Consider the following 13,328-nt stretch of genomic DNA (forward strand, 5'->3'; position numbering starts at 1 on the left):
GAGATTAGGAAATGATCTTCCTTTCTCTGATTTGTTTTAAATGTATTACATAGTAACTCCATGACATGTCTCCTAGTCTTTTTACTTTTAGAAAGAGTAAACAGCAGATTTGTGTTTATCTGTTCCACTCCATTCAGGTCAATATACACCACTGTCATATCTCCCCTCAGCTATCTAGCCTCCAAGCCTTTCCTCATAAAAGAGCCATTCCATCCCCATTATTACACTTTCCCTTCTCTTTTCCTTTTCTAGTTCCCACAGAAACCAAGGAGTAGGGTAGACTGCCTCTTCCGAGGAACACAAGGGAGACATAATGGTTCTTATATATAAGAATTTATTGGAAAACACCAAAGTCTCGACACAATAGCCATGTTTTACAGCATAAGTGCCTGTCTCAGGAGTCTGAAATTGTGGTGTACAGTAAGATAGATAATGTATCTGAGGTAATACATGGGAAAACAGGAAGTAACAGTTTGCCTCTGTAGGACACAAATCAATGACCCAATGGTAGAAAGAAAATCACATAGAGTAGCCATCCTACTGAGGCAAACTGTTAGACTTCCTGTTTTCCCCGTGTATTACCTCAGATACATTATCTATCTTACTGTACACCACAATTTCAGATTCCTGAGGCAGGCGCTTATTGCATCAAAACACGGCTGCTGTGTCGAGTCTTTGGTGTTTTCCAATAAATTCTCATACATAAGAACCATTATGTCTCCCTTGTGTTCCTTGAAAGACCCAGTCTACCCTACTGCTTGGTTTGTGTATCCTTTGCTAATTCCACTATATCTTATTTTGAGACAAGGTGACCTGTAACTACTCCATTAGTGTTTTATTGGTATATATGAGTGATATCATTGATATTTATTTTTCATTTTTGATTGTTTTGGCAGATCGTTTTTGATTCTTTTGTAGTATATATTCACAATACCCACCTCAAGCAATCCACTCAGTACTTTTCTTCCTTTCCCTGGGAGAGGTCAAGGAAAACAAAAAGAACTCGCAGACAACAGGATACAGTTAGTATATAACAAAGGCCTGCGGGAAAGAGTCCATGTCATTTTATCACAGCGAATTCACACAGGGCTTTCTCTCCCCATTCAGGCTTCTTCACCTTTTTTATTAGAAAAGCATTGTCATAGGTTAACAGTTTTACATCATAGTTCATATGACACAAGCTATGGATAATCATTGATTCTGGTATATTCTGCTATTATCAGCAGGTTATTGGAGATTTAGAGCAAAGTTCATAAATAACTTTAACAATTCCAGTAAAGTCTCCAGCTATTGTAAGATTTACAAGAATGAGGAACTCTGCTTGTAATTGGCCCACATTCTGCTAGATTCAATATAGCGTGCCTAGAGTTCCATGCTGAAATCTAAGTGTAATCCATAACAATGCGCCTAACTTAATTGGCTTAACAAGCTAATCAACATTGATAACAGCACTTAACAAGCAATAATGAGCACTAATTGACAATAATTAGAATTTACACGCACAGCTCGCTAAGCGTATTCTGTAATGATTGCGCCTAATTTCTAATGCACGCAGTTCAAAAGGGGTGTGGTTAGGGGGTGGGAAAATGGGCATTTCGTGGGCATTCCAAAATTTACACATGTAGCTATAGAATATGGCCCAGTGCGCATAAATCTACATGCAGAGATTTATACCATGCTTTCGTTGGTGTAAATGGAGACGTGTAGTTTTAGACACTGGGATATCAACTAAGCATATTCTATATACCGCGCCTAAATCTAGGCACCATTTATAGAATACGCTTAGGCGGAAATGTTTAATGCACTAATTTTTTAGGTGCTTTATATAGAACTTGGCCCATTATGTCTGCGTGGCCCTAAAATACTACCGGTATATTGATGGCATTTTTATGATTTGGACTGAGGAAGAAGAGATTCAAACAATTACACTTCTTACAATGCATACCATCCCTCAATCAATTTCAAAATTGATTACTCCACCAGAAAAAGTGAACTTTCTAGACATCACAGTGTCTTATCAACAATGGCAATATACAAACATCTATATACAAGAAACCGACTGACAGATACAGCTACCTCCACAATTCTAGCTTCCACCCTTCATATACAAAAAAATCCATTATACACAGCCAAGCCACAAGATAGCACCGCATCTGTTCTGACCCCAAAGACAATCACCTCAAAACCCTGACTGAATAATTCATACAAAAAGGATACAGCCCCAAAATAATCTCCAAGAAGATTGCCTCTTTCCTTAAAACACCCAGAGAAAACTTAGGGCCCTGTTTACTAAGATGCGCCAGGGGCGTATCTGTGTGGGGCCACAGGGGCCTGGGCCCCCGCAGATTTCGCCCTGGCCCCCCTCCCGCCGCCAGCCCTCCCCCGCTGCCGTTTCTTACTTTTGCGTCCGCTTCCTCCTGCGCCTTTAAAAATATTTCTTCAGCTGGCGGGGGACCCCAACCCCCGCCAACCAACCCGAGATGACAACTTGCAGGTTCTTCCTCCGCCGTGGCCAACATGCTGGAGTTGAAAGCGTCTGAATCCAGTTCAGAGTCTGACGTTGCAGCCCTATCCAGTTGGGTTTTCAGGATTATCACAGTGAATATTCATGGAATAGATTTGCATACACTGAGGGGTCCTTTTACTAAGGTGCGCTAAAAAATGGCTTGTGGTAGTGTGGACATGGGTTTTGGGCGCGCGCCGATCCATTTTTCAGTGCGCCTGTAAAAAAGGCCTTTTTAAAATTTTTGCCGAAAATGGATGTACGGTAAAATGAAAATTGCCGCATGTCCATTTTGAGTCTGTGACCTTACCACCAGCCATTGACCTAGCGGTAAAGTATCACGCACTAACTGGGCAGTAATAACCTACGCGTGTCAAATGCCACTTGGCGCGTGTCTGAAAATAAAAATAATTTTTCATTCGCACTTATTGGACACGAGCCAAAAATGAAATTACCACAAAAGCCACGCAGTAGCCGGGCGGTAACTCTATTTTGGCATGCATTGGGCACACATAGATGCTTTCGCAGCTTAGTAAAAGGGGCCCTGAGGCTCCAAACAGTGAAATGTGGTCACAAGAGAAGGTTGGAAAGTGCTGCTCTTAACATCTGTTAAGATACGATGCAATATCTTTTTTCTATTTTCCATTTTGTTCCACCAGAGGTCTCCATCTGCATTTTCCTTGACAAGTGAAGATACTCCAAACAAAGAGCTGGACTTCAGCACTGCTTTGCCTGGAATTATATGGCCGCAGCAGAAAGATCAGATCAGAGGACCAGTGGAACCTAGTCTGTCTTCCCTAGCCAGCTGGAAGTGTATGGACAGGCTCGATAACTCAAGTAGGAATACTGTCAAATCTTCTTCTAGTTGGAATTTAGTTGGAGATGTGGCATTTCTGCTTAGCTGGTTCAAATAAATTTCAAGGAGAGCTGTACAACCCTCGTCCTCAAGGGTGGGAAACAGGTCTGGTGACCTGGATAAACAATCTTTGAAAATTAAAAAAGTAACCATGTATCAGATCAGTTAGATATAGCAGATGAATTTTCATTGTGGACATCCTGAAAAGCAGACTGGTTTACAATCCTCAAGAACAAGAGTGCATTTCTTGTTTTATAATATAGCTTGAAATGTCTCCATTAAAGGAAACGATTTGTATATAATGTTTTCACATTCTTGAAGAATGGTAGGGTTTTTAAAAAATGGATTGACTCTCTAAGAAAAACAAACAGTCTTTTGTATAACTGCGTGCAACAAATTATGGCTGGGTATGCATTAAGATGAATACCTCTCCATATGCACCAGCTAAATTATGCCAGATTGTGATTTTATATTTATTATTTATGTACTTTTATAATTTTATTATATTATTCATCATCTTGAATGGCAATTTGTTTGCCAAGAAGAGGGTATATAAAGTTTTATAAATTATTATTATTATTACATTTGTACCCTTCGCTTTCCCACATAATGCAGGCTCAATGCGGCTTACATAGTAATTTGAAATACAAAGTTAATAGAATTTTAATAAAACAGTAGTAAAACAATGTAAAGTTGGGCTTAGTAAATAACTAAATAACCCCTCTGTTTACTAAGCCGTGCGGCAATGCCGATACAGCCCATTCAAAGTGAATGGGCTGTGTTGACATTAGCACACGGCAGCCGCTAGCGCAGCTTAGCAAGTATGGGGCTAAATAAGATCAAGCTGTGACAAAGGGGTCAAGTCGGACATGGCAAAAACATAAAACTCTGAAGGGTCCTTTTACTAATGCTTGCTTACCACAGCACAAAAGGCCTTACTGCGGGGCGCACTCAGGCATCCTTCAATAATTTTGTGATTAGCACAGGTTTCCCACATGCTAAAAAAAATAGTTTCATTTTTTAGCACTGGGGCAGGTTGGGGGGGGGGCGAAAAGTAGGCATGTTATGCGCTAATCGGTTAGTGCAGCTATATTGCTGCACACTAACCAATGGCTTTAGCATGCAGCAATATAGCAGTGACCTCCCCCCCACCCCCAGAAAAAAGGAAGTAGCAAGCTAATCCCCAGTCAAAGTAGTCAGCTGCCAGGATCACAGAGTATAAAATCTGTGGGGGTCTTCACCAGTTAATTTTTTAGCTTTTTTTTTCCTCTCTCTACAGCGTTTTCTTTGTGTATTTGATCCAAATGGTGCCTGTGCTGTCCTGCTGAGCTCTCATCTCATTCTCATGAGAGCAGTATGAGACAAAAGGCACTGCGAGGCTCAAACAAACTGAAGGGCAGATGATCAGAAGCAAAAGTGGGTGCTAGAAGCCAATAGCGCCATACTAACACCCGCGTTTGCTCCCACCCGATGATCAGAGCCGGCAAGCACATGTAATAATGCACTTGTCGGCTCTGAACACTAATTGCATACAAATGCATTCAAACAAGGATCTCCCGCATTTCTCCCTCATGATCAGCGGGCAGCGCGCCAAACAAGGGCGCTACTCCCACTGCAACCCTATGCCAGCTCAGAGCTCGCATTAGGGTTTGCCAGCGATGGAGGAATGAGGGAGACCCACTGAAGAGGTCTGACAGGTCCAGGATTTTCTCCCGGACCTGTCAAACCTAAGCCCACCCCCCTAAACACAATCCAGGTCCCTCACCCCCAAAACACAAAAACCCTGGTGATCCAGTGGGACTGCTATTTCCCCCCCCCCCCAACCTCCTCCACATCGAACAAAAGTGCCCTAGTGGTCCAGTGGGACTGCTATCTAGCTAGTTAGCTCTCCCTCCTCTACCCCCCCCCCCCTCGGCGGCCTATCTCTGCGTAGTAGTAGTAAGTGGAAGAGGGAGGGACTAGCACTCCCTCCCTCCTCTTTGGGCGCCTTCCCAAAATGGTGGCATTCCACCCTGTTTGGGGCAGCCTGGGATGTGCCAGACAGGGCTCCCTGATTGGAGCATCGCACCGGGCAGGGTGGTAGCTGCCATTTTGGGAAGGTGCCCGAAGAGGAGTAAGGGGGTACTATTCCCTCCCTCCTCCACTTACTACTACTACAGAGAAGTAGACCGCTGGGGGGGGAGGGAGGGTGGGCTAGTTAGCTATATAGTAGTCCCACTGGACCACCAGGGTTTTTGCGTTTTGGGGGTGGGGGGCATGGAGGTCCACTGGACTTCCAGGTCTTGTGTTTGTGTGTGGGGGGGCAGCTGTCCAGCCCAGACCTGTCAAAAAACATCTGCGCGAGGATTGTGCCTTGGGCGCATGCCCAGGCACAATCCTCCCACAGAAGTACCCTTATGATCAGAACTAATAGCGAGCATAAATTTTCATGCTATTAGCTTTGATCATAGGGGCATTATAGCCCCGCGCTGTTCCAGGGCTATTTTTAAAGCACTGTTTGGAACAGTGTGGGGCTGCTGATCATCGACCCATGAGAACCCTGTGGTGCACTATGAGCTGTTCTGTTCCTGGTGTTGCAAAATGTGTATATGTCTTGGTATCTAAGCAGCTTAACCTACACCATCCTCCATAAGGAAATTCCAACAGTTTGTTGCAAACAGGATACAGACCACTTATTGTATGCAGGGTTGGGAGGGGGGGGGGTTAGAAAGATGAGGTTAAATTTAGAACCCTGGAACTGCTGCATCTGCTGTGGCAGTTGATCCTGGAACTGTGGTGCAGTAGTATAGCCAGAGGTGAATTTCAGGGGTGGACTTTGGGGTGGAGGGGGTGGGGCAGGCCTCAACGATGCAAGTGTTCTGCCTACTTCCCCAGTGCTGGCAAGACCTGGGGCTTCAGGCAAAGGTTGTCTTCAGTTGAGGGGTTTGGGGATCCCCACCAGCTACACTGAGGATGTGTGCCGTCGCATGGTGGGCCCTAGATCACCCAGGCCCACCTGTGGCTATGCCACTGCTGTGGTGGAGATTTGGTAGTATGAGAAAGATAAAAAGAAGGTGCTGTAATGAAGAGAGAAGAGGACACCTGGAGCTGCTCACAGGAGCCAAGGTGGAACCTTTTGTTTTCTCTGCACACAAAATGATGAAGGCACACCCAGAAAGCAGCAGGACAGAGGCTAAGACCGGCCAAAATAGGACATATGACAAGAAACTGAAGCAGACAAGACAGGTCTCTCTCAAGGAGGAGCAAAGGCATCTCATACAAAGGGATGACCAATAACATCCAGAAGTGTAACTAGCAGGAAGTAAAGTAACTAGATCAGGGTACAATCTGGACTAAAAATACAAAAATTATGTTATACACACACAACGTGGGAGCAGAACGCATTACACGTACTGCAAGAATATACTGTACAGAGCAAAAACAGACAAACTAATTGGTGAGGTTCTTCACTGCTTCTACACTCTTTGAGCCCAGTAGTTGGCCAAATTCTGCGGGGAGGGAGAATTCTGCGCAAAGTCTGCATTGCGCAGTTGTGCAGAATTCCCTCAGGAATACCATGTGTGAGCACTGTCAAGTAATGAGGCTGTAATTTGTTTTTCTCATTTTGGAAACAGAAATAAACAACAGGGGATTAAGAAAAATGACTCCCTTAATCCCTCATGAAAAGCCCTGTGCAAAACGACCACTTTTTAAAACTCTGCGCATGCCTTTGAGCTGGTGTAAAACCCAACAGTGAATTTTATCCCTATAAACATGTATTTCCTTTGTACAATGGGGAATATACATGTAGATTTTTGTCCCACCCATGGGCCAGTAAAAGCATGCCACTTCTACACCTTTTCGAAATATCTGTGTGATGTGGATCTCCACATGTAAATAGCAGCTTTCCTAAATTGCCATTTAAATATGTATGCAATCTACGCATATAAATGCTGCTATTTACTTGTGGAGATGCTTCTAAAGTAAGCTGCAAATTCTTATAATAGATGCGTTCTGTGAACAAAGGCAACTTCATTTATATTTTAGCTAGTGGAATATACTAACTAGATAATATAATAGATAATATAATATACTAACTGGAATATACTAGAAATGTAAATCAAACTTTTGAGTAATTCATACAGAGAGAGCTGAATATGTCACTAAAATAATGTATGATACCCAAATTGAATGAAAGACACTAGGTAAATTCAGATTAATATGATTTACTAGGCAGTTCTTGCCAAAAAAAAACTATGGAGTCAATATTCATCCTGCAGCGGTCAGAATTTACAAAAACCACAGACTACCACAGGTTGAATTAGATGGGACATTCAGTGTTGGGCCTAATTTTGTGGTCACCAGAAACTATCTCACTAACCAGGCTTAGTTACCATTGCTTTTTATGCTTTTCTATTTGCCTGGTTAGTGAATGGATTCTGACTCAGAAAATCTGTGATACTCGGATAACTTCCAGTTTCACCCCAATTCTGCCGACAGACTGTTCTGGCACTGACCAGATAGTGCCGCAGCAGTCTGAGCTGATATGTTCAGCAGCACTGTCCAGTTAAACCTCTCTGGCCCAGTTAAATAGTGTTGAATATTGACCACTATCCTTTTGTTTATAAGACTTTTCGTGGATGACTCAGAATTGCATGTAAGAGTATGCTGCTGTGTTTATGTTTTGGCTATGTTTTGTCTAGTTACTAATAAACCTATTTGATTATGTGATTATTTAAAAATGAAAACACAAAGAATATTTTTTTAGCGAGCCAGTTTTTGTAAAATAGGTCTATATCAAAGGTTCTCAACCCCATCCTTGCGACACACCTAGCCAGTCAGGTTTTCAGAATACCCACAATGAATATGCATGAGATAGATTTATATTCAATAGAGGTAGCATATACAGATTTATCTCATGCATATTCACTATGGTTGTCCCGGAAACCTGACTGGCAGGGTGTGTCCTGCAGACTGAGTTTAGAACCCCTAATCTATATAATTCTTCATAAATATACATGGTTTGATCAATGTGCTATAAAGTAAGAACATTTTGTAATTGACTCCTGTAGATTTTGTTTTTAATTGATTCCTGTTTTTTATGAATTGACTAGGCCCACCTCCCCTTTTGCAAAGCTCTGATGGAAACTGGCTGGCTCTGCAAAATGTGACATTGCCTTGCCCTCGAATTCTGGCCAAACCAAAGAGCCAGCTCTTCAGAGCTCTGGAGAATGAGTCCCGTGTTGTGTCAGCCTATGATGAGATGGGGTCTGACAGTGAAGAGGAGGCTGAGTGGAATGTAGCCTTGACTGTGCTCCACCAAAGACCTGGGCAGTTGTCCGATGATTCTTGCTATGCTGGCTCCCAGTATAATACCGAATGGGCGTATGGCAATGACCAATATCATCCTGTGACTTCACCCTCTTCTGGACTCTACACAAATACAGAGACGGTATACTCTGACTCTGAAACGTCCTCAGTCAACTCTTCAAAGGAAATAAGAGGGCTTGCCAAACTCCCTTTGCCAAAACAAAAGAGTCCAAATGGCCAAATGTCAAAAAACAGCTCATTTGGTAAATTAGATATAAACTTAAATCCACATGCTGCCAGTCTGAACTATTCAGATAGCAGTGAAACTGAAGAGGTCCATTATGATGCAGAAAAGAGGTCAAGAAAGTGGAGAAAAGCCAAAAATGTGTCGGAAGATCTATGTGAGAAAAGTAATCACATAAAAGTCCAACAGAAAAATCTGAGCCCAAATAAGGTAATATTATATACATCATTCTGGTTGGTTTTATAAGAAATAGTCATCATTATTATCATGATTTGTTTAGCGCATACCAGATCTATGCAGTGCTGTACAAGGAAACAGAGTAATTTTCAGAGGCATTGCTGCAAGTAAAACTGTGGTTTACCTGCAGAAATGGCCTGATGTGTGGTTAAACTCATGTCTGTACATCTTTGTATGCAAGTAACTTTTATCACAATGAGAAGAAGTGATCCTGCAATACGGATGGACAGGAATTAGCATGTATATGTGTACTTTGGAGCTGTATAACTAGAACCTGAATTTTCTTGAGCAGAAGCTGTGCACAAATTAGCTGAAGCAATGCTATGCAGCAGTTGCATAAATTCAATCTAAGAAACCCCTTTGATGCAAGGAGGCCCAGGGAAGGAGGGAACCCACTTATAGCTGCCCCTTGTTTTGTGAGTTGGATTTCCCCTATTCTGGAGGTCCTTTCTGATATTATGCTTGGAGGCCTTTAGTTTGACGTTTTCTACTTGTAGTGTTTTGGTGGTGTAATTTTTCAAAGTGAAGTCATGCACAAAATTCTCCTTTGAAAAGTGCTATATGTTTATGTTTATTTTATCTTGATGAATTACTTTTTTATTATATAAATCAAGGTGACGTACAAAAATGCATAATAACTAGTTAAATGAAAAGAACACCAATAAAAACAGGAAAGAACCTTTCGTACAAAGATCAAGCAACCAAAAACATACAGTTCCATCCATTACACATCTGCTTGGTGCTACTTCTCCTATCCACAGAGACGCCTTAAGGAATAGGGGTAGTTTTGTAAAGGCATTTTTGAAAATGTATGACAGTATACGCATGTAAAACACCTTTTATAAATGTATCCTGTCCCCTTCCTTTAAAGTATATGTGATGACCAGAGAAAGTATACTTTTATGTGACACAGGGGTAGACATGTTCGGAGGCAGGTTTTGGGTGGCGTGCAGGTAGAATAATGATTTTTGCACATACCTAATAAAATGTGCATGTTCACATGTATTTTACAAGAACTTCCAACAGGGAGTATGTTCAAAAACCTTCTTTATTAGGCACCACACTCCCCGTTTGAACTTCTTGTTATCCTCTACTTCTTGGGTTTCTTCAGACTTTTGCAGAGGATACTTTCCTGTTTCTCTTTGGACATATGTACTTTACAACATGCACATATTTGCATGTACTTTACATATGAACACTATACCAGCTCCCAAGCTGGCATAAATGCCCACGTCTTCATTTTAGTAGGGATTTCTGTAGCTTTCCTGGTACTATATAACACAAATGCCTATGGAACTAATTTTTGAAGCAGATGTCTGAAAATGGCCAAAAACACATCCACCTGCCGAAAACGAAAAACACGTCCCTGTGCCGAAAACGTCTACATTGCAATTTTTGAAAAGGCAGAATTTGGACAAAATGTCCAAAATCTGAATAGGAAAGAAGGTCATTTTCGAAAAAGAAAAATGTCTATCTTTTTTTTTGTTCGAAAGTACTATTTTAAACAAGGTTTTGTGCTGTGGACGTTTTGTTTTTTGGTCCATTTCGAAAAAAAAAAAACTGGGTAAGTGCAAACCATAGAAAATCAAGCCATTGGGATGTAGGAGGAGCCAGCATTTTTAGCAGGGTGGTCCCCCAGACATCACAGGAGAGCAATGGGGCACCCTAGGGGGCACATCTGTGCACATCATAAAAATGCTCCCAGGTACATATCTCACCTTTGTTCCCTTATCCTGTCCCCTGAGCCCTCCAAAACCCACCCAAAGCACACTGTCCCCCACTGTACACCACTACAATAGCACTTTTGTGGGTACATTAGGGTTTTGGTGACTTTGGGAGGGGGGTCACAGTTTACATCAGAAGTGTGAGAGGTAGAAACCTGAGTCCCCCATCCCATAGTGCACTGCACCGACCACTACACTACTCCAGGGACCTGCATGCTGCTCTAATAGACCTGGCTATAACATCTGAGGCTGTCATAGAGGCTGGTAAGTCATATTTTTATTCACATTTTGGGGGGGTGGGAGGGGGTCAGTGACCACTGGGAGTGTATTGGGGGGTCATCCCTGATTCCCTCCAGTGGTCATCTGCTCATTTAGGGCACCGGTTTGGACAAATTTCTGGAGGAAAGGTCCATACTCTGCTATTGAGACAGACATGGGGAAGCAACTGCTTGCCCTGGGATTGATAGCATGGCATGTTGCCACGATCTGTGTTTCTGCCAGGTGCTTGTGACCTGGTTTGGCCACTGTTGGAACCAGGATACTGGGCTAGATGGACCATTGGTCTGGCCCAGTATGGCTACTCTTATGTTCTTATGATGGCAATAACAGAAGTGATGCTGCTTTCTAAATAACATTTCTCGTGAAGTAATCAGTGTATCACAGTTTCCTCATGTCAAAGCATTGTTTTTGATGTATAACACGGGTTTGCCTTCAAGTGCTCCTTTTGAAGGACTTTTCAGCATGAGCGGTCTGCCCAACTCCCACTCCCCCATCGCAAAGGTAGCCATCACACCCTAAAGGGCTACCTTTGTATCATTTGTGATGCAGTGGAGTCTGGGGATTTCGGGCAGGAGTGATGCCCAGTCGCTCCTGCCTAGTCCTGTGTCAGCTTCAAAATGGTACCCCTAGCAGTTGTTGTGCCATTTTGAATCCAGTGCAGAACTGGGCATTGCTGTTGCCTGAAGACCCCCCAGCCCCCAGACCACCAGTGATCTAGGGAAAGCAGCTAGACTGTGTAAAAAGAAAAATGTATATTTACCCTGTAGTTCCTGTAGCATATGGAATGTGTTAAGAACATAGGAAGGCTGGCATAGTGTAATTCATAATCCTGATTTTCATCTTAGGGTAGCGTTGATGCAGATGTGAACAATGGGGATCTACACCATAAAGCCGAGGAGGATATAATAGAGGAAAAACTTAAAGCCCGGTTATCTGAATTAGCCACAGAAACAAGTGACAAGGAGCCTTCATCAAGTGAAGAACAGGATTCCTCAGAAGCAAATGGAAGATGCATGCAAGACGATTTAAAGAAAGTAAGTTTTGAATTCCTCTTATAAGACTAGATAATGTAGGCTTAAGTATGTGTGCAGCCTATAATTCAGCCGTCCTGTAAAATATATGTCAGTTATTTGTTGAAAGGGAGCTCTTGTAACTAGTATGGTGAATGTGAATATGAAATAATATTTTTGTTTTTGTCTAAAACTAAGGGGTATGTTTACTAAAGTATGCTGACATGCCAGTGTGCACTCATTAATGCTAATTGCATGCCTTGTTTTGTGGCTGGAAACAAAGTGATAATAGGCAGGAAATGGGCATGGACTGCACATTGTTCTTAACATATGGTACTTCACCGCTGACTGTCACTTGTGCAGTTAGCTGAGGACTCACCGTGTGGTAAAGAACTTTTCTGTTAGAGAATGGCAGAGGATAAAATATGTCCCCATCCCCGCCCTGTCCCTGTGGGTTCTGTCTCCATCCCCACCCCATCCTCGCAGGCTCTGTCTCCATCCTGTCCCGTCAATGCAGATCCTGTCTCCGTCCCTGCAGGTTCTGTCCTCCTCCCGGCCCCATCCCTGTGGGCTCTGTCCTCATCTGCAGAAGCCTCGAATACTTATGATTTTATATTTAAATCTTTTTATTAAAGTATAAAAAGGAACAATATGCTGTGCAACTGTTGTGTATAAATTACAAATAGAAAACAATAATAACAACAAACATCTATAAAAAAAAAACCACCCCCACCACCCTCTACCCTTCCAACCCCAACAATAGCTGACTTCTACTACCCCAAAGAATCCTAATCCACCCTGTTAAAATGTCCGGGGTACAAAATACAACCCATTCGGTATGCCCTAGAGGGTAGAAATATGCCCAATGAAGCACTATTATGATTTTTCAATCTGTGGATGAATAAGAAATCAAAAATCTCAGGATTCAGTCTAGCTCTCCTGTCTTCCACAGTCCATCCTGCAATAGAAAATGTCTTCTTAGAAGATGTGCTGGTAGCAGGATGTACAGGATCCCCCAGGCAAATTTTGCTAGCTGTGGCCAGAATGTTTGCTTGTTTTTCCCAGGGCTTTTTTTGAGGGGGTACTTGGGGGTATTGAGTACCGGCACCTTTTCCATTGCCTGCTAAAATCGACCAATGGACCCCAAGTTTTAATGAAAGAGCTCAGGCTCTACACACCAATTCTG

At 42.5% G+C, this 13,328-nt stretch overlaps 1 protein-coding gene across 1 annotated transcript in view; it reads left to right on the plus strand.

Moving 5' to 3' along the window:
- The window catches only part of MYRIP (myosin VIIA and Rab interacting protein), a 492,137-nt gene that overhangs the window by 398,399 nt on the left and 80,410 nt on the right, over window positions 1-13,328 (plus strand). The window contains exons 9-11 of the mRNA XM_030203295.1: window positions 3,163-3,340; window positions 8,453-9,102; window positions 11,978-12,166. Coding sequence (XP_030059155.1) covers window positions 3,163-3,340; window positions 8,453-9,102; window positions 11,978-12,166 — 1,017 coding nt within the window. The remainder of the gene's footprint in view (window positions 1-3,162; window positions 3,341-8,452; window positions 9,103-11,977; window positions 12,167-13,328) is intronic.

This window comes from Microcaecilia unicolor, chromosome 1 (assembly GCF_901765095.1).
Source record: "Microcaecilia unicolor chromosome 1, aMicUni1.1, whole genome shotgun sequence".
Lineage (NCBI taxonomy): Eukaryota > Metazoa > Chordata > Amphibia > Gymnophiona > Siphonopidae > Microcaecilia > Microcaecilia unicolor.